This window comes from Euleptes europaea, chromosome 12, assembly GCF_029931775.1.
Source record: "Euleptes europaea isolate rEulEur1 chromosome 12, rEulEur1.hap1, whole genome shotgun sequence".
NCBI classification, from domain to species: domain Eukaryota; kingdom Metazoa; phylum Chordata; class Lepidosauria; order Squamata; family Sphaerodactylidae; genus Euleptes; species Euleptes europaea.
In genome coordinates, this window is record NC_079323.1 from 17,489,595 (window position 1) to 17,510,140 (window position 20,546).

The 20,546-nt window shown below is 43.4% G+C and overlaps 1 protein-coding gene across 6 annotated transcripts in view; it reads left to right on the forward strand.

Annotated features, from left to right (window-relative positions):
- The first annotated feature begins 230 nt into the window (after positions 1–230).
- GRIA4 (glutamate ionotropic receptor AMPA type subunit 4) overlaps positions 231–20,546 on the forward strand; it is a 254,524-nt gene continuing 234,208 nt past the window's right edge. For all 6 annotated transcript variants that reach the window (XM_056858902.1, XM_056858903.1, XM_056858905.1 and 3 more), the window contains exons 1-2: positions 231–328; positions 1,526–1,684. In XM_056858902.1, the coding sequence (XP_056714880.1) occupies positions 241–328; positions 1,526–1,684 (247 nt within the window). In that variant the 5' untranslated portion in view covers positions 231–240. The remainder of the gene's footprint in view (positions 329–1,525; positions 1,685–20,546) is intronic.

A 20,546-nucleotide genomic window follows, 5' to 3' on the forward strand; every position in this document is an offset into this window, starting at 1 on the left:
GGGAGGGGGAGCGGAGCCCACCCTCTTTTCTTCCCTGCCCCGTTTTATTTTATTTTTTTTACCTTCCCCCTGCCCCCCACCTCGGTTTTGGGCCCGGCCCCCCCCCGCCCCCACCCCCTCCTCCACCCCGTCCTCAATGCCTCTCTGAACAACGCCTCGGGAGAGGAGCGCGAGGAGGAGGCAGAGAGACCCAGGGAGGCGGAAAAAAAGAGAGAGAGCGAGAGAGAGAGGAAGAAGAAGATGAGGATTACTGGCAGACAGCTTCTCTTGTTGTTTTCTGGCTTTTGGGGACTCGCGATGGGCGCTTTTCCTAGCAGCGTGCAAATAGGTAAGCGCTGCATTGGGCTGGGGGGGGGGGGAGAGGAGGGGAGGGGGGCGGGAGGGGGAGAGGTCACCCCGGGCCAGCGGGATCGAGGTCGGAGGAGTCCCCTGCCGCCCGGCTCCCTCGGCTGCCCCCCTCTCCGGGGCTGGGCAGGGCTGGGGGAGGCGGCGGCTCCCCCCCAACGGCCCGCAGGGCAAGGGAGGGGTTTTTTTTTTGTGTGTGGCGGGGTGTTATGTCTCCCTCGGTGTGTTTGTTGTGTCTGGCGTGGGGGCAAACTTGGGAAGCTGCCCTCCCTCTGGCGACTGCATCTCTTCCCGAAGGATGCTCCGTGGACGAGACCCCCCCCCCCCTGTTTAGCACAGCCTGCACGTTGCAGTAGCCTGTTCGCCGCGGGGGGGGGGGAGGTCGCTGCTGCTGCTGCTGCTTTATAGCCTCGCCTGTCACTACTTTGAAACTTGGGCATTTTTCACGTCTCTCTCTCTCTCCCCCCCCCTTCGCTGCCTGGCTTGGTGTCTCCCCCTTGGCCCCCCTTCCCCCCCCCAGCTTGCCTCCTGCTTCTCCCCCTCTTTGGATGGGACGCGGCTCTTGAACGACTTCCAGTCCTGTCGCTGCATCATTTCTCATGCGCTCCTGAAGATGCTCCTTAATAAGGATGCGCTTCTCCCCCTGCCTGCGGGCTGCGGAGGGGACAAAGTTCAATTGTGTTCTTGGTTGGTTTAATCCCCCCCCCCCATATAGACAGGGAAAGGGGGAAAGTCTTGGTTGGTTTAATCCCCCCCCCCATATAGACAGGGAAAGGGGGAAAGTCAAAGAGTATGGATGGTGTGGTCTCTGTGCCTTGTTTGTGTGTTTCGTCAGCAAGCACCAGTTCTCTTTGGTCTGTCCGCCACTTAATAGCAGAGAGGGCCGATTTAGCCAGTGGTCCTTGTTACAGAGGCAGAAGCGAAATGGTTTCAAAGGTCACTCTCCCCAGAGCAGATCTCGCTACGTAAGGGGAAAAAAGAGAGGCAGAAAATAGGACAGCTTGAAAGCCTCACTTTTTTTGCAGAAGCGGTGAGTCTAAAAATCTCACGAGCCCCCTTTCTGCGGGTACACAACTGAGTAATTGTTATTAAGGAAGCTGTTAGCACCACTACAGTGGCTGGTGTAGAAATAATCAATGGTGACACTCTTTCTCTTCCACTATCGCTTATTTATTGGTAGGTGGCCTCTTCATCAGAAACACAGATCAGGAATATACTGCTTTTCGACTAGCAATTTTTCTTCACAACACCAGCCCCAATGCATCCGAAGCACCTTTTAATTTGGTTCCTCATGTAGACAACATTGAAACAGCAAACAGCTTCGCTGTAACAAATGCCTGTAAGTAAGAGAAAAAAAGCAATTTATCTGAAGTTATGATCAAATGATAATGAAATTAAAATGAAAATGTATCGTGACATTCCTTAGGAAAATTGCTTTCATCTGTTTAAAGTTCCCATGTTTTGAATGTAGCCCTAGTTAGTTTCTTTCCTTGGTGAAATCCCTTTGGCTGTCTTGTAATGACTAACTGGATATGGCATTTACTTTAGTGTTATTACTGTAGTTTCTTGCTTCCTAGTTTCTATGGAGATGCATTCTGTAGTTGTAAAAAAAAATATGAATGTCTTGATCAAGTGAGCAACTCTCACAATATCTCCTGTTTGCCAACAGGATATGGCTTGCCTTGTCTGTGTTTGGAAAGATCCCCTTATATTTGCAGTCACAAGCACTTTCTAATGGCTGGAGCAGAAAAAAGAGGCTTTGAAAGCAATGGCATGCGGGGTAATATATTGGCGTGGCTTGACACTGCAGTTGATCTGGTGATGTCACTTGAGGCTACCCCGCTCTTATATTTCTGGGTTGTAAATGTCTCTTATCATCTCATAATGTATACATCCTGTGGATACGTCTCCATGCATCCATACATTGGTGCCAAGTCAAGTTAGTATCTGATCTACTTGATTGCACGTACCACCTCAACTGGAACTGTATCCTGTCTCGTTTGAAAAAGGATGCTCTCTCAAAATGTGGTCCTGTTTTTTTTTTAAAGAAGAGAACCCATCTGATCATCCCGTTTTGCGACATCCCAACCTGCCAAAATACTAAGCCAGATGCATGTGAACTTGAGAGTTGAAAGGCACGTAGTTCATATATCTGTTTGTGTAAATCCAGCTTCAGCAGACATAAAGTGCTTCAGGCGCTGAGAGTTCCCTTATCACAGAGGAATCCCCATTTCATTTAGATTTGACTTCCACATTTTGAAAAAAAATACATTAGTGCCTCATTCCAGTTTTCCCTTTTATTGGAGAATGAATGTTGTAAAACAATATTGCTTTCAGAGATCTGAAAGCAAAATAAAAAGTGTTGCAGAAGATCTAGTGTCTATTGTTAAAAACATATGCTGGATTTCTCTGGTAACCCATATTTCTCACATCAATGTCTGTTTTACATCTAAATGTCAATATGCATGGAATTTTCATAAATGTGTTTCAGTGGAGAACTGCAGGGCAGTTGTCAGGTGGAACTGGAGTGATTCCTTAAGTTTTGCGTGACCTTGCCACCTTGTTTAACAAGGAAAGCTCTGGGACTCAGAAAGTATGCTGTCCCAAGATACTGCACGCAAATGATTTTATGCCACATAAGTGTCAATTCTTGTACTGTATATTAGTAGCATTGATGGTAGGAGATTTTAAAAGGAGAATTGTCTGCAAAAGTGTACTTGGTTGACAAGTCTTGAAGCTTCCTTGTGGGTTTTCAATTATTAACCATAGATTTCCTACCTGGAGTTAACAATGCAGCATGCTTACAACTTTGGGGGAATTTCATCCATATTGTTTTAAAACCTGGATTTGCATCTAGTTTGTCATCGTTTTAGAAATTACATTCTACAGCAGTAGGTTTCACATAATACAGCATTTAAGCCAATCATGAGAAGTTTTCCCCCTTCGGTAGCACATGTGGAAGAATACATTTGAAAACAGCGAGTAGAGCTCTTTGGACTCAAAAATTATATACTATAACTTCCTGTGGTATAACCTAAGCCCTTTGGTGATCCTTTCTCTTTTCCCTTTCTGATGAAGGGATCTTTGACTCACAAAAGCTTACAAAAATTTTGTTGGTCTTTAAGGTTACTGGATTGGAATTTTGTTTACTATTACTGACTAACACGGCTACCCACCTGAAACTGGCTTTCCCCTTTCCTTTTTTTTTATGCAGGTTCTTTCCCCCATCTTTTAAGAACAGTTCCAATCAATTGTGGTTACAACCATTTTTAATAATCCATAGAGGGCAACATTATAACACATATGGCATAATCTTGAGAGAGAAAAATATTTAAGTTTTGCATAAGTTAACATGCACTCCTTCGGACTATATTTAATTCATCTTTTTACCCCAAAGTTGTATACAAAGTTATCCCTTTAGTTTAATACCAGAGATACTAGCATGGACTTAACACTCCCATTGAAATGGGTTGGGTTCAAAGTGATTAACTTTGGTTGGATCTTGGCCTTTTTTGTGTAGTTTCTTGCGCATATGTGAGAGTGTTTGGGGTGATGGTAAAATATTTAGTACTGGAAAATATAAAAACATGCTCTCTGCTAGTGAAGCATAAGTGAACTGACTGGCGAATAAACATATCTCATGTCCCTAAAGCTACACATGAGCAGAATCCTGCAAAAATCAATTGTCTGATAGCTGGAGGACATTGGTTTCCATGTGATTGCATTTGCTGGGTTAACGGAGGTTTCCAAAGCACAGATGTGTGAGATGTTCTAACATAATTAAAGATCTTTATGAAAAAATGCAGGAACTAATATTGTGACAAGCCAATCTAACCGAATTTTAAGGAGCTCTCCTAAGCAGGTCTATTCAAAACCAAGACCCCTTTTATATGGTGTGGCTTACTCCAAGAAAAGTGATTTCAACCTTAGAGTAGTTTTCGGGTGATGAAGGAAGGAAAAATTCAGAAGAATTTTGCTTAGAGCATAAGCGTGTGTGTGACCCAAAATGATACAGGGCAAAAGCCTTTCAGCAACTGGACAGAAATGAATATTCGTGTCAGGTCAAGCATAAAGATCTAAGACGTGATCAGTTCGCTTTGTTTTCATATTTCATTCCACTGCATAGGTTACTTTTTGAAGCTGCAGTACCTGAACCATACTGGGGGCTAGGGTTTAATAAACCAAGGTGTCAAAAAGATTCCCGTCTAAAGATGAAGTAGTATAATCAGGAAGGATATAGTAGAGGTGCGCAGTATCAACTGGATTTTTTTTCTCCTTCTGTCTTTTTGGTAGGCTACATTGATACATTGGCTGCTTCTCTGGTGCTGCGATATTTGATTAAGAATGCTTGCAGACCTGAATTTATTATTGTTCAGCTTTACACATATCTTATGATATTTTCTATTTGTTTTGCTTTGAACAGGCCCCAAACCTTCGGGGTTTTTTCCCCTTATACGCCAAGCATTCGTAAGCAAAAACAGGTCATTTTAGCATATAGATTCTGTTGTGGTTCAATAAAGCTGACATGATTTATGTTAGTTTGGTTCTCATTTCCTGCTGTTATATGTTCAGCTACCCCTCCTTTTCTTTTTCCCTCCAAACAAGTGTCATGGTTTTACTCTTGTACTGCATGTTTTCTTGCATGCCAGAGAAAAGTGTTCAGTGGAAAAAAGATGGAAATTTATTGCTAAATATGTATTTTGCATGGTTTTAATTGTTAGAGTATTCTAAAATGCACTTCTAGATCATAAAACAAGAAGTATATGTATGTTATACTGGTATGACATGTAAAGAAATGTTTATTTATAATTAGCGTTTCTAACCACAAGCTGACTTGAGTTTTACTGCTTGGATTTTTTCTTCTTCCAGAGGAGCGTATTTCTTTGCATGTGGAAATATAGTTTTTATAGAAAACAAAACAAAAACAAATAGGAGATAAACTTTACTGATGAATTTCTGCATACAATGTGAACCGTGCATTTTAACTGAATTGAGACTTCAGAAAAAGCTGGATACCTAATGAAGCCATTGAGGTGTGACAAAAAGTACTTTGACCTCCAGATGTACCCGTTTCTTGCAATCCAGCCCACATATTCTGTTGCAGAACTCCTGATAAAGAATACTTTTTGCAGTTGTAACCCGCTGAGGTCCCTGGCCTCCCCAGGCTCCATCCCCAAATCTCCAGGAATTTCCCGATCTGGATCTGACAACCCTATCCCCGCATCCCTCGCCAGTGGCCAGGGGGTACCTGGCAACCATACTGAGTTAACAGTTAGTTTCAAATACAAGCTGGGCAAAAATAGCTAGACATCAGTCGCTGTCCTTCATAATCCAGGGTTTTGATGTTTAACTTCAAAGTATTGCAGGCACAGTTGAACCAGATTATTTGGGCCCAAAGCAGTTTACTTCAATGGGGATGGTTCAATTGAAGTTCTGCCTGATCATCATGGTTCACAATCAGGAGCAACCTTGTGTATTCCTCCCTCTCTGTCCTCTGGCGCGAATATATCTGGTCTTCTTCCTTTTAGATTTAGAGAGATCTGTGATTAGTGTTACACCTGGACTGATGTTTTTATTAACGATAGTACCAGACTATGTTTTATAAGCCTTTTGCTCGCCATGGTCTTAAACTGTCATTTGCTTATAACTATAATAATAATACATTTGGTGTAGACGTAAAGCCAATCCATGTTGATCTCCAAAATTCAAAGAGAATAAGGGGAATGCCCACACAAGAGGAGGGATGGGAAGGAGTGTGAGAGGCCACACGACGTTCCTGATAGCCAGATGTGGTTTGGTGATGAGGCATTATTATAGCAGTACTGGACCATTGACTTAAGGAGAAGGAATGGCCTGGTAGGCCAGCAAATAAATGTACTGGTTCCAGTACCAGGATAGGATCACATGGCACAATGTTCTCCTTGCATTGCAGGAACGTTACCTTGCATCTACTGACTGATGCACTGTTATGAAGTTTAAGAGCATTCTCTGCATCAGCGCCTTTTCAAACATTGCTGGGTTTTTATGGGTGTACATTTAAAAATGTAAAGTGTGAATGTAATGAAAAGTTGGTTGAAAATTTGTCTGACATACCGGAACACCTTTGCTGATGTTCGTTACCAAGAGTGTGCCGGCAAACTATAGAGTTTGTTGTTGCATACAGTATAAATGACTCTCACCAGCATGTTTCAACTTAAATTGTTTGTGTATCTGGCTTGTGGGTAAAGCTGTGTTGTTTGGGTTATCCAGAGGGTGCTTTAAACTTTCAACAAACAGCAACATTCCAAACTTTTAAATGGTGGGATTGGTCAATATATTACCACTTAGATCAGCAAAGTTGGAATCCTTCCTCCGACTCAAATAGCAGAAGAGACATAGGTTGGAGGAAGGCTCCTTAGATTGGAAGAACAATTCAGAATTTGCTGACCAGAGTGGTAGAATACAAATGTTTATTTATTTATTGGTTTTCCAGAATTGGGCAATTATAAATCTAAGCTTATATCTACTGCATCTAGAATCTGAGACTTTTTGAGACTATACGCGTAGTCTTAGGAAAAGTTATACCCTTCTAAATCCATTGACCTCTGTTTAGGATTACAACATCTGATTGCTTACTCTAGAGATGTCCCAGCTGAATTCAGTGAAGCTTCTGAGAAAGCGTTGGAGATCATAGTTTAGAACATGTTATACTGAAATGGTCAGTTTATGACTGATACAGTTGCCTGTTGTTGAAAGAACTCTTTTTAGATAGAAGCTCACTAATGCAAGGCTCCCCCAAAGTAGGTTGCTGGTAGCAAACACAAAATCCAAATGAGTGACATGCAGATTAACATATTTTAAACTGGCATTCCTTTTAGGTAACTTTGCTTTTTAACTTGTGTTGTATTGGATGAGAGGGGGTGTTGTATTGGATAAGAGAGAGTGTTTTAAACACCATTCTGATTAGACAAGATAGCCAATCTAATGGATGCTATTATACCAGCATTTATTTCTTTCCAAGAAATTTTGGGAATTGCTGTTCTCTGAGAGGCAGGGATCTATAACAGAATTCTGAATCCATCAAAATCCACAATTCCCAAAATTCTTTGGAAAATGCCATGCTAATTAAACTGGTATAAAATCAAAATAAGTTTGTGGCATATATACTTTCAAAGTGCACTGGAGTTTATTGAGTAGCTGCTGAAGTACATAAAAATCCATTTCATTGTTGTTGTACTGTCTAACAGCAGATGGTGCCATGGCTGTATTATTCTTTATTGTAACCAATGGAAAAGTATTAACAACCCTACTGGGGGTGGTACTTGGGTGGATTCGGTCTATGGTGAATCCAACCCAGCACTAAGCTATTTTGGGAGGCTGTGAAAAGTCTTGCCAAGATGGTAAAAATAATTGCACAAATATCTACTAGGGTTAGTAGAGGATATAAGAGTGAGTTAGATAAGCTGTTGGTTCCCATCAAACTCTATGACTTTGTGGTTTCAGAGAAATCTCAGGACCTTGCCAAACTACAATTCCCAGAATTCCTTAGAGGAAGCTATTACTGTCAAACTAGGATAGGATAAGATCCTACGCCAAAAATAAAACGATGTTATGGAATTTTAGATTATACAATTAAAGAAAGCTCCAGGAAGCCTTCACATGATGTTTGGAAGGAGTTGCTTGGCTGTCATTTGGGCACCTATGTGCATGTTTTAGTGCTCATTTGCTATTTTTCCTGTATTTCAGGCATTAATTTCCTCTGGGAGATTTGGGGGGTGTCTTCTTTTTTTGCAATTTTCTTGAGTTGTTTGGCTGCAGGTATAGCAACTTGATTTTTTTTTTAAAAAAGGACACAACCTATACAAGTCACTCTGGAATAGTATTTTTGCTAACAGAAAGGGGGATTGAATATCACCAATTATTTGCTAGTGCTACAGGCCTCCAGTTTACCCCTCATACTGTTCCTTTGGCTTCTCTGTCCCCCAAGAGCAGCATTTTGGGTACATGGGTGAGCTGTAGGAAGAGAGGCTAATCTGGCGAACTGGATTTATTTCCCCACCCCTACACACAGAGTGGTAAAGCTGCAGTACTGCAGTCCAAGCTTTGCTCATGACCTGATTTCGATCCCAATGGAAGTTGGTTTCAGGTAGCCGGCTCAAGGTTGACTCAGCCTTCCATCCTTCTGAGGTCGGTAAAATGAGTACCCAGCTTGCTGGGGGTAAAGTGTAGATGACTGGGGAAGGCACTGGCAAACCACCCCGCAAACAAAGTCTTCCTAGTAAACGTCGGGATGTGACGTCGCCCCATGGGTCAGGAATGACCCGGTGCTTGCACAGGGGACCTTTACCTTTTTTACACACGATGCCAGCTGGGTGACCTTGGGCTAGTCACAGCTCTCTTAGAGCTCTCTCAGCCCCACCTACCTCACAGCTGTGTCTGTTGTGGGGAGGGGAAGAGAAGGTCATTGTAAGCTGGTTTGATTCTTCCTTAAGTGGTAGAGAAAGTCGGGATGTAAAAAAAACAACTCTTCTTCTTCTTCTCTTCTTGGGAGCCTGGAAAGTTGCTGCAAGCCACAGCAGACAATACTAACTACTGGTCGATAGACTAGTGGCTTGACTACAGTGTTGCTTTCCATACTTGATGTTTAGAAGTAAGTGACATAAAATAATTCTGTAAACTACAGCAAGAATGCACCCTTGCTTGTGTAGTTCGCAGGAACAATTTAAAAAGAATACATTATTAAAAACACATTGTAATTATACAAGATATATACAAGCCAAGATATATACAAGCCACTACATGGCTTGGATCCTATATACCTGAAAGTTAATGGGTTAGATTCTGTCTAAAACTATTATGCATGGTAGCATGGCTTCCTTGCCTCCCCCTCCTGCTGCAGCCCCAATTGCCTCCTAAAAGTTGGTTCTTGTGGGACATGGGACCCCCAAGAGTCACATGAGGGGAAAGTTGGAGACTGTCACAGGAGGGGAGAAAGAGAGAAAAAAATTATCTTCCAACCCAATGTTTTTTTCCCTCCTGTATTAGTGTGACCCATAAAATGAATGAAGAAAGGTGTATATATGCAGCTGTTTTTTTCTCTGCACGTGTCTTCTGCCTGCTTGTGACAGATGGATGACAGCACTTATTAGCTAAGAACAAGACCTGCTCAGAAGCTATCAAAACCACATGTTGCGGGATGACTGGTACAATTTGAGCTTCTGATCATGTTGGATGCCACAGGTTAAAAAAAATGGCCTGAAGGATCGGCAATTCAAGAGCACTAGCTCTGTTACTTTCATATATGACTACTGTGTGTGTCAAGTCACTTCTGACATATGGTGACCTTATGAATGAATGAACTCCAAAACATCCTATCATTAATAGCCTTGCTGCAACCTTCTATATTCAGACGTGCTTGAGTACTTTAGATTAGGAAGATTTTACTGGAATGGACAGAGAAAATTTTGGGAATTATGTGCTGCGGTGGCAGGATGATGTGTGTGCTGCTAGTGTGGTGTAGTGGTTAAGAGTGGCGGATTCTAATCTGGAGAACTGGATTTGATTCCCTGCTCCTCTATATGAAGCTTGCTGAGGCACCTTGGGCTAGTCACAGTTCTCTCCAAACTCTTTCAGCTGCACCTACCTCACAAGGTGCCTGTTGTGGGGAGGGGAAGGGAAGGTGATTGTAGCCGCTTTGTGACTCTTTAAAGGTAGAGAAAAAGGTATAAAAAATGGTAAAGGTCCCCAGTGTAAGCACCGGGTCATTCCTGACCCATGGGGTGACGTCACATCCCGACGTTTACTAGGCAGACTTTGTTTATGGGGGTGGTTTGCCAGTGCCTTCCCCAGTCATCTTCCTTTTACCCCCAGTAAGCTGGGTCCTCATTTGACCGACCTCGGAAGGATGGAAGGCTGAGTCAACCTTGAACCGGCTACCTCAAACCAACTTCTATTGGGATTGAACTCAGGTCGTGGGCAGAGCTTGGACTGCAGTACTGCAGCTTACCACTGTGCGCCACGGGTATAAAAATCAACTCTTCTTCTTCATCCAGTTGAGACATGCAAAATAAAAGGTTGCTAATTTCTTGTTTCATTCTTCATCATTCAAAAAGCAAAATAGGTTGAGGTATATACTTCTACGCATGTGCCTTAATCTTTTTTTTTCTTTGAGGATTTTGTTGTGTGTTGGTTTCAAGTCCTTTCCCTTTATTTTCTATACCTTTCCAATATTCACTATTAACACCAAACTATGAATGTGTGGTCAGTATTTTTGTTTTTCCAGTGGAAATAGAAAATTGTCTCTTGTTCTTATATTTGGAGGTGATGAAGTGGGGAAGGGGAGAAGAAATACTGATGCTAATTTAAAGTTACTCTTGTTTTTGCATATTCCCAATGACTTCCTCAGCAGGAGGGAAAGAGTATAGTTGAAAATAGATTAGCGACTAGGGTTGCCAGGCCACTCTTCGACACTGGTGGAAGGTTTTTGGGGCAGAGCCTGGGGAGGGCGGGGTTTGGGGAGGGACTTCAATGCCATAGAGTCCAATGGCCAAAGTGGCCATTTTCTCCAGGTACTGATTGCTATCAGCTGGAGATCAGTTGTAATAGCAGGAGATCTCCAGCTAGTACCTGGAGGTTAGCAATCCTATCACTGACAAAGTGTTTCATCAGTTCATGGTATCCTTCTGGATTGCCTTTCAGGACTGAGACTGCAAGGCACTTTCTGCACTGTTTCCAATCCTACCTGGAGAGTCGGTGTCAGAGTGGCACTGCAGGACTGCTGCTCTGCCTTTGGTCTCTGGCCTACAGTGTTCAAGGTTTGATCTGGTCCCCCATGCTTTTAAATATCTTTTAAACATCTAAAACCACCATGAGAGGACATCTGGAGATTGGGCTGAATTGCCACCAACATGCAGATGACACGCAGCTCTACCTTGCTACCAGCAGGTCCTAGGGAAGCTGTGGAAACCATGAACAAGTGCCAGTTTTGGATGAGGGCTAGGGTTGCCAACTGCTAGGTATTGCTGGAGATTTCCTGCTGTTACAACTAATCTCCAGCCAATAGAGATCAGTTGACATGGCGAAAATGACTGCCTTGGCAATTGGACTCTATGGCCCTCCCCAAACCCCGCCCTCCTCAGGCTTTGCCCCAAAAACCTCCTGCCAGTGGCAAAGATGGAACTGGCAACCCTAATGAGGGCTAACAAGCTGAAACTCAAACGTGAAAAAAAAGTGGTACTGCTGGTGGGGGGAGGGGAAAGGACTGACCCCAAAAATGTGTTATCCCCTGTTGTGAATGGGATTGCACTCCCCGTAAAGGAGCAGGTTGGTAGCTTGGGGGTGCTCCTGGACCGAGGCCTTCAGTTGAATAAACAGGTGGCAGCAGTGGCCAGGGGTGCCTTTCAGCAGTTTCAGCTGGTGATCCAGCTACGGCCCTGGGTGGAGAAGATCTTGCCACCGTGGTGCATATCTGGTAATGTCTAGATTGAATCACTGCAGTACGCTCTATATGGGGCTGCCCTTGAAGATTTTCCAGAAGTACCCAGCTTGCTGGGGGTAAAGGGAAGATGACTGGGGAAGGCACTGGCAAACCAACCCGTAAACAAAATCTGCCTAGTAAACGTCGAGATGTGACGTCACCCCATGGGTCAGGAATGACCCGGTACTTGCACAGGGGACCTTTACCTTTTTAACTCTGCTTAGAATGCCACTGTAAATGAAGTGCTTAAATTCATCAATTGCCCTAATACTATGGGTGGATTAAGAGTAAACCCCATAGAATAGCCCATCTGAGTAACTGGCCGTTGATGCTGAGCTGTGGCTCAGTGGAAGAGCATCTGCTTGGCATGCAGAAGGTCCCAGGTTCAATCCCCGGCATCTCTCATTAAAGGGACTAGGCAAGTAGGTGATGTGAAAGACCTCTGCCCTGAGACCCTGGAGAGCCGCTGCTGGTCTGAGTAGACAATACTGACTTTGTAAGGCTGCTTCATGTGTTCATGTGTTCATTTTATCTGCTTTTTAAATATGGGAGACCATTGACATGAGCGTTGCTTTCAGGATACGCACACGGTAGGTTTCCTTACTCTTACAAGAAAATCTATGTACCAGCAGTGCATTGCTCTCTAGGTAGCATATATAGTTCCCATTACTCCTAATGCAAGTTAAGTGTTTCCTCCATGAGTTATAGCCCAAAGGATTAGCTATTAAAATGTTGGTTTATTAGGCAGTGCATTAAGAAGTTGCGCTGCCTTCCCACCAAGCCCTTTGCTGTGAAAGTATTGTCGGAGGACCGTAAGGATTTATTGATGTAGTAAGCAAGTGGTTTGTATCTAGTTCAATATGCTCTGTTGGGACCCTTTTCCTGCCAAAAAAAATGGTTTTCCTCAATTAATTAAAATTAAGAAAGTTAAACTTGCTTCTACCCTTGATTACAGAACAAATACCTCATCAGAAGATCTGTGTCTGTTAATTGCTGGGAAGCGCATGCAAGCTCATCCCCCTGCCAAGCACCTTTAAAATAGAAGAAGAGTTGGCTTTTATATGCCGACTTTCTCTACCACTTAAGGGAGACCCAAAGCGGCTTACAATCATTTTCCCTTCTCCTCCCCACAACAGACACTTTGTGAGGTAGGTGGGGCTGAGAGAGTGTGACTGGCCCAAGATCACCCAGCTGGCTTCATGCGTAGGAGTGGGGAAACAAATCCAGTTCACCCGATTAGCCTCCGCAGCTCATGTGGAGGAGTGGGGAATCAAACCCGGTTCTCCAGATCAGAGTCCACCGCTCTAAACCACCGCTCTTAATCACCACACCACACAGTTCCAAACAAAAGAGCAAACAGACCTCATATTCAACCGATTTGATAATATTCATTGGTGGGGGGGACGGGGGGGACTAGTAAAGGTATTTGAAGCCATTGCGCTAGGACTGTGTGTTCATTCACAGTCAGTTTCAAATGAGATGTGCCTTTCTAGCACATATGGTGCCATCTGCAACAACCTTTTTATATCAGGAGTTGGCAAAGTTTTGATATTTAACCAGCCAGTCGGTGGGATACTCCTGTGCCACTAGAGCATTTAATGGCTGTTTGGTGGAAATATAGGTGACCCTCAGCACGTCATATATGTTGGCATTGGTCCATTGCTCATTCTTATAAGATGGCAGCAATCAAGCAACCACTGGGAACTGAAACCGTGCTGATAGTCGCGTTCACTCAAGTTCAGTAGAGGTTTTTTCTCGTTGCCGCTCTTGCCATTTACTATTGCACAGCCCTCCAAAACAATAAGAATAAAGGCATGGATGTGTATCACGCTGTTGAATGGGCACAGTTAGGGTGCTTATGACCACTGAAAGTGATTTTTAAGTGGGCTTAACTTTACAATGTGCTGTGGCTATCTGTATAGTCCATCATTTCTGTCCGTCTGTGGTTTTCAGCAGTTTTTGATTCTCATTCTGCCTAGCTGCTTGATACTTTACATAAGATCATTTACATTTAGTTCTGGAGGGAGAGCTCAGTGACATGTAGGCATGTTTCTGTCAATAACGCAAGAACGTAAGAGGAGCCCTGCTAAATCAGACTAGTGGTCCATCTATTCCAGCATCCTGTTTTGCTCCAGTTTCAATAAAACTGGCATTGTGTGGGTGACATGATGAAAAAAGTGCTTTATTCCAGATCTTAAAGTAATTTGTGATTAAAATTTCTCAGGCTAATTAATAAGAAAAGAAAAAAATATCTGCCTTAGTGGATCTGAACAGCATATCTATCCTAGCAGCTGTTTTCCATCAGTGGCCATCCGGATAACCCTAGTAACAACCACCCTGTGTTGTTTATCTCACAGGTCTAATAGAGGTATATTGTCTCTAATAATGGAAGATCTGCTCTTAGTTATCTTGTTTAGTAGCCTCTGATATACGAAAGTGTTCATAAATTTCTGTAAGGGTTCTGAAAAGCCATGTAAGCTAATTGCTGTCACTACATCCTGAGTTAATGAATTCTGTAAGTTAATTATTCACCGTATGAAGAATTGCTTTCTTTTGTCTGTGTTGCCAATCATAGGCTGACCCTGACTGTTAGAGTATAATGAGAATATAAAGGTTCTTTTTTCCTATTTCCATGTTTCATGATTTTATGAGCAACTATCATGTTCCAACTTAGTCATCTTTTCTCCTAAGTTAAAAAAGCCCTAGCTGCCCTACATAGCCTTATGATGATATAGGTGAAGTCAGTTTTTTTCTTAATATATAATGCTTTGCATTAAGTTACTTTGGCACGGATCCAACCACACAGTTCCTAAGGGATGTAAGTCTTCCTAAGAGATGGCAGCATTTCCCACTAATTCCCCTTCCTACTTCAGTGCCCCACTGTGTCCGCAGTGATGTTCCTGAGGACCCACTGTCCCCAGGAACAAATTTTGAGGGGGATCAATGGGCTGCAGTGGGAGAAGGAAGTAGGAAAGTCTTCCTTCATGGAGTCTACTGATGGTTGGGTACGTGCCATTCTCATTTGTTGCTCAGTCAATCTGTTTGGAAACCTCAAACTTGGCACCTTCTGGGGATTCTACTTATTCTACTTTCTATGTCACCAGTTTACCCATCTGGATTCAGCAGGGAGTGTGCAGAAATCCTGTCTACACCGCTTCCCTGGATTCATTGTTTTTGAACGAAGCAAAGTATTTCAGCAGGAACTGAGGTGGATGCCAATGAAGGGGTTAGCATTTCCCACTTGCTTGTATGTTGTGGTTATTGAGAGGATGAAAGAGCTGCTGTATCTAAGCAAATACTATAAAACTGAGTGGAGCCTCAAGACAAGATTGTTATGCCAAGCACAGGGTGTGTGTGTCTCCTTTTATTGGGGGAAATTAGCTGGAGACTAGATAGAGCTTTGCAAGAGGCTGGCATGGGGGGTCTTTGAACCAATTCTTCTCCAAGTGAACAAACCAAATGGAAATGCCCAATAAATAAACATTTTAATAAGTTTTAGGGATTTTATTAAAAGTAATCAAATGAGTTGCGCGAACACCCACAATTCCCAACACATACAGAACTCAGAAAATAAAGGTTTGAGGGTCCCAAGTGGGTTCCATATATAGAGGCAGTTGCAAGAGGGGAAGGGGGGGGGAGAGTGCACATAAGTGCAGGGCTCACATTCTGTGTCCAGGGGGAAAATGGCAGCAACTTGACTGTGGCCAATGGGGCTATATTTATACCCCTAAATGTAGCTGGAGGCTATGACTGGCAATGTCTGGGGATGGCTGGTCATTGCCACTCAAACAAAGGTTTGGTTGCTTGAGATAGGATTAATAGCGTGCAGTGAATAAGAACATTGGAATATGATGGCTGGAACACTTGAGATTAAGCATCCAAGTATTGAGTGACAGACTTGGAATTAAGGTAGGGTCCGGAAGGTGACTGAGAGAGAGGGCTTGGCTGGTGGCAGGATGGATTAAGTCCATCTGGATAGGGATGAAGAGATATGGCAGAATGCTTTTGTTCTACTACAGGAAGGCTATGGAAATGCAAATGGATTATCTTGGTGGTCTTTTGTCTTCTGGGAGAAGCTGCAACATTCCTTTCAGGGGAGGGTATGGCACACATTGCTGGATCAGCCTGGACAGCTTTCTTCAGCCTTGGCACAAACAAGATGGATTCTATGAGACCCCTGTTTGTCTCTGACTACACAGCACTGCTCCATCCTTTGTACACTAGCTCCAGTCCTGTACAGTGTGCAGGGTGTCCCAGGATAGCTTAGGGCCTATTCGGATACCACAGCAAGATAGCATGGCTTGCTTGGTCAAGACCAGAAGAGCAGGAGTCAAGGTGTTCCATTCTCCCATTGTCTTGTTTATATGAGAAGTGCAGTGAAAAATTAAATGCTTTATTGTCGAATAGTGGCGAAGTGTTTTTTTACCTAATGTTTTTACCTAAGGAATCTACCAATTTGGGAAAAGATAACCTCTAACAAAGAATATAAGAATGTGTCTGACCTTTTTTCCTGCAGGTTTATTGAATGGAAATCTTACTGATTTCTGGGCAGCGGTGGTGGGCAGGCAGGGGATTGAATTGGTAGTGGATTATTAATTGAAAGTCACTGTCACCTTTTTGGTGGAATTAGTATTGCCAAGAAGCCTGTCTAGATGTTTAGCCAAAAGGGAGTTAGTTAGTTCTCTCTCTCTCTCTCTCTGTGTGTGTGTGTGTTTGCACTTTTTATTCCTTCAGCTAATTCAAAAGGCCCAAATACTAAATCTAGCACTTGGGGACAGCGTGTAGATTTACGATAATCCCTGAAGGACTGTAAGCTTCACTTACTCATAGAGCTAGTTTTTAAAATTTATGGCAGGAAGAATAATTCTGTAATAACTTTCTTTATTTCCTCCCCCACCCACCTGCAATACAACGTGTGATAGAAGGGGGGGGGACCCTTATTAGACAAAATGTAGGTTAGTGCCTGCTGCTGCTTTCACTGCTTTTCACCTCCAGATTTATGCCTGTGTACTTGAGAGGAGAAGAAAATGTCTTAGCATTGCAAGGGATTGCTCAGACAGATTCCGATTTAACGTGAGTTTAAATGGTGAGTCTCTGTGTCTATATATTTATGCATTAATAAATTTAACTGTAGCTTTCAGCTGTCTCTGTGTCATACCGCACAGAGAAGACGGATTTCCCCCACCCCTTTTAACCGTCATGTAAAATGTTACAGCATTAGAGAAGTCAGACAGTCAAGATGGAGGATGGGCTCTCCAGTCTACTAGAGGCCTGCAGCTCCAAGATTTGGCTGCTTTGCTTTGAATCAATATGAGGACTTCAGGCGTTCTTACCGTTGCCTTATGCGCCTCTCCCTTTGCCTGTTCTCTCTCCAGCTTAGTTTCCCCCTTTCGGGTTCATGCTTTCTAGCCTTTTCTTTCTGTTTGCAATCTTTGGGAGCTTTTGGGATTCTCCCTAGTAGGGTTACCAACCTGCAGGTTAATGCTGGAGAACTTCTGCTATTAGAACTGATCTCCAGGTGACAGAGATCAGTTCACCTGGAGAAAATGGCAGCTTTGGAAGAAGAGCTGGTTTTTATATGCCACTTAAGAAAGAATCAAACTGACTTACGATCACCTTCCCCTTTCCACAACAAACACCCTGTGAGGTAGGTGGGGCTGAGAGAGCTCTAAGAGAGCTGTGACTAGCCCAAGGTCGCCCAGCTGGCATCGTGTGTAGGAGTGGGGAAACCAACCCGGTTCACCAGATTAGCATCCCCTGCTCATGTGGAGGAGTGGGGAATCAAACCCGGTTCTCCAGATTAGAGTCCATTGCTCCAAACCACCGATTTGAACCACTGCAACACGCTGGTTCTCTGGAAGGTGGTCTCTATGGCATTATACCCCATTGAAGTCTCTGCCCTCCCCAAACTGCACCCTCCTCAGGCTTCTCCCCCAAAATCTCCAGTTATTTCCTAACCCGGAGCTAGCAACTGTACTTCCTAGGGCCCCTTTGTTCCTTTGGGCCTATCTCTTTTAAAAGGCTCCTACATGCACCTTCTTACAGCTCTCCTGCCTCCTCTGCCCCACTCCAGCTTTCAAACCATTCAGCCAATTGCAGACAAGGACCCTTTGAGTGACCCACTCTGTAGAATATTCCACTCCAGATCCTCTGAGCCTGGAATCAGGGACACAGGTCTTGGTCAGACCTGTGGGATTCAAGCACTTTAACAGAGTTGCAGCCTCACTCTTTGATGCTTTCTAACCAACTCTGTTCTCTGTGATGGACCACTACAAACTCAGATGATGACTACTACATACTTATCATGGTAAGTGCTGCTTTTGTGATGGGATTCACTCAGCATTCTAGTTTCTTTTATGTGGAGAAAAAATATATGTCAGCATGGATCTCTTGACCAGAGTTGACAACGCTTGACTGCTGAAAAAACGATTTCTCCTCCTTTTAATAGTTACAGATTATGGGGGGTGCTGCTTCTTCACTTATAGTGCTTCACTGAAGGGAAAAGGCCATTTCTACCAAATCGAAGCCTGCCATAGCTCTATAAACAGCAAAAGATAACTCTTTAAGGCCAAATGATTTTCCTACATGGACATGTGGAAAAGATAAATTGGAATGTGAATGAACAGCTTTCAGAGGCAAAGACAGTGGTAAATAAGGTGGGATTCCTGCTGGAAATTGTGGGCTCATATTGTAATAACTTGATTCTCCATCCCCCCTCCCCGTACACCTTGCCTCAAAATACCTGAAAGGCAGTGGAGAGGATTGCAGGTGTGTGAGAGGGGTTGCCTTACTTGCATTCTTTGTTTTATTTGGGTAGCCACCACCTATCTGCCCTATCTTTTGCTGTCCAGGATTTGAGGCACTAATATGGGCTATGTTTGTGTATGTGAGCTGTTATGCACCCCTATTCCACGGGAGACTCAGGTCCCCAGTCTGTTACAGAAGCTGGCTGGTGACCTTGACCCAGTCACACCCTCTCAGCCTAACCTATTTTACAGGGTTGTTGTGAGGATAAAACAGAGGAAGGGAGAACAATGTAAGCTGCTTTGGGTCCCATTGAGGAGAAAGGTTAGGTATAAATGAAGCAAACCAGTAAATATAGTAATGTTCCAATGCAAAAAGAACTCCTGTGTGCAAATGAGCAATTAGGTGTAACTTGATTATAACTTTCAGCATATCTTCAAAGCGGCTGTTAAGTAGTAAACTACTGATAGAGTAACAGCCTTATCATTACCAGACAGCAGATAGATTAAGTGGTAGTCATGAGAACACCCAGGAAAGTGTGAAATCAATGGAGTAATCAAAGAAGATCTTATAGAAGAATATAAATCACAACCGAATAAGAAATGGGTAAGCGTTTCTGTCTTTGCCTTTCCACATGGGCAGACTCTTTGCTTGATGGGGTTTTCAGAAAACTGCCAGCTAATTCATTGAGGGGTAAGGCATTATGTCTGGCCAAGAAGAAAAGTCTGCAAAAAGTTGGAATGGTTAAGAATTCAAGATAATCTGGGAGCACTGGAAAAGATGGGGTGCTCTGTCCCCAGAAGGAGGGTGCACATTTCCTTCTGGCATCACAACATAGTTCAAGATGGTCCCTTCATTCTAAGTCCGTGAGTATTTTATTAATTACTAAAGGGAGGTCTGAGGGAAAACTTGGATAGGAAATCTGTAAACTTGAAAGTCATTGTAGTAATGTAGGGTGAGGATACATCAGTTATTGCAATGAGGGAGATCTGATCAGCTACACTTTCCCTACTCTTTTTGGGTAAACAAAAGTGAATCCTAACAAAAGAAATTCCAAGTATTGAAAACAAATCACATACTACTTAGGCCTCTGTTGTAGGAACATCACCCACAAAGCAGAGAAAGTAGAGCACGATTGTCGTCATTGTGCCCCAGGGGAAGTTTGCAGTGTGGTAGCCAGGTCTCGCACCTCCTGTTTTTCTCCTGCTTTGCTTTCTTAGAGCCACGAAATGGTGTTATCACATACCAGTAGGCCATAACATAGATCTGGAGCTGCAACAGGCCTGAAGGAGAAGAACACAACAAGCTTAATTTCTGTGCATCACACCAACAGGAATTTTATTCTGGATTAATGCCATTTCATGGATCGTTAACTGTCACACACCTGAGATCTGGCGGCATTCCAGCACAGTGCACACTCCATGCTGCTTCTTGATCACACTGTGCCTGCTTTCTTGTTCTACTCCAGAATATTATGATTTAACTGAATGCATGCCAAGTTAATGCTTGAGCAGCAGTCAAGAAAATAAGGGGTCAGCTTCTGCGCTCACTTGTGCAAACATAGGCTTGGATCCTGACAATAATGTCAATTGATGGTTAGATTTCTGTTAGCAGAGCATGGCTTCTCTGTTTCCCTATCTCCTGTAGCCCTGAAGGTCTCCTGAAATGGTCATCCTGGGGAGGGGGGGGGGAGTCAGAGGTATGCTGAGGAAAGGGGGGATCAGTGAAAATTGTCCCCTCCCATGTATGTGGACATGAAGGGATGGTTAAACAAATGGTCTGCACATAGACCAAGGAATGGTCCCTGGCATACCTGGTGAAAAAGAGCTTGAGTAACAGAGCTGGGAAAGACCACTGCCTGATATGGGGGAGAAATGCTGACCCTTTAAAATACATAGTCCTGGGCTGGATGAACCCCCCTTTTTTTTTGCCGACAAGTCACAGCTGACTAACGGCAACCAGTACGGTTTTAAAGGCAAGAGATGTTCAGAGGTGGTTTGCC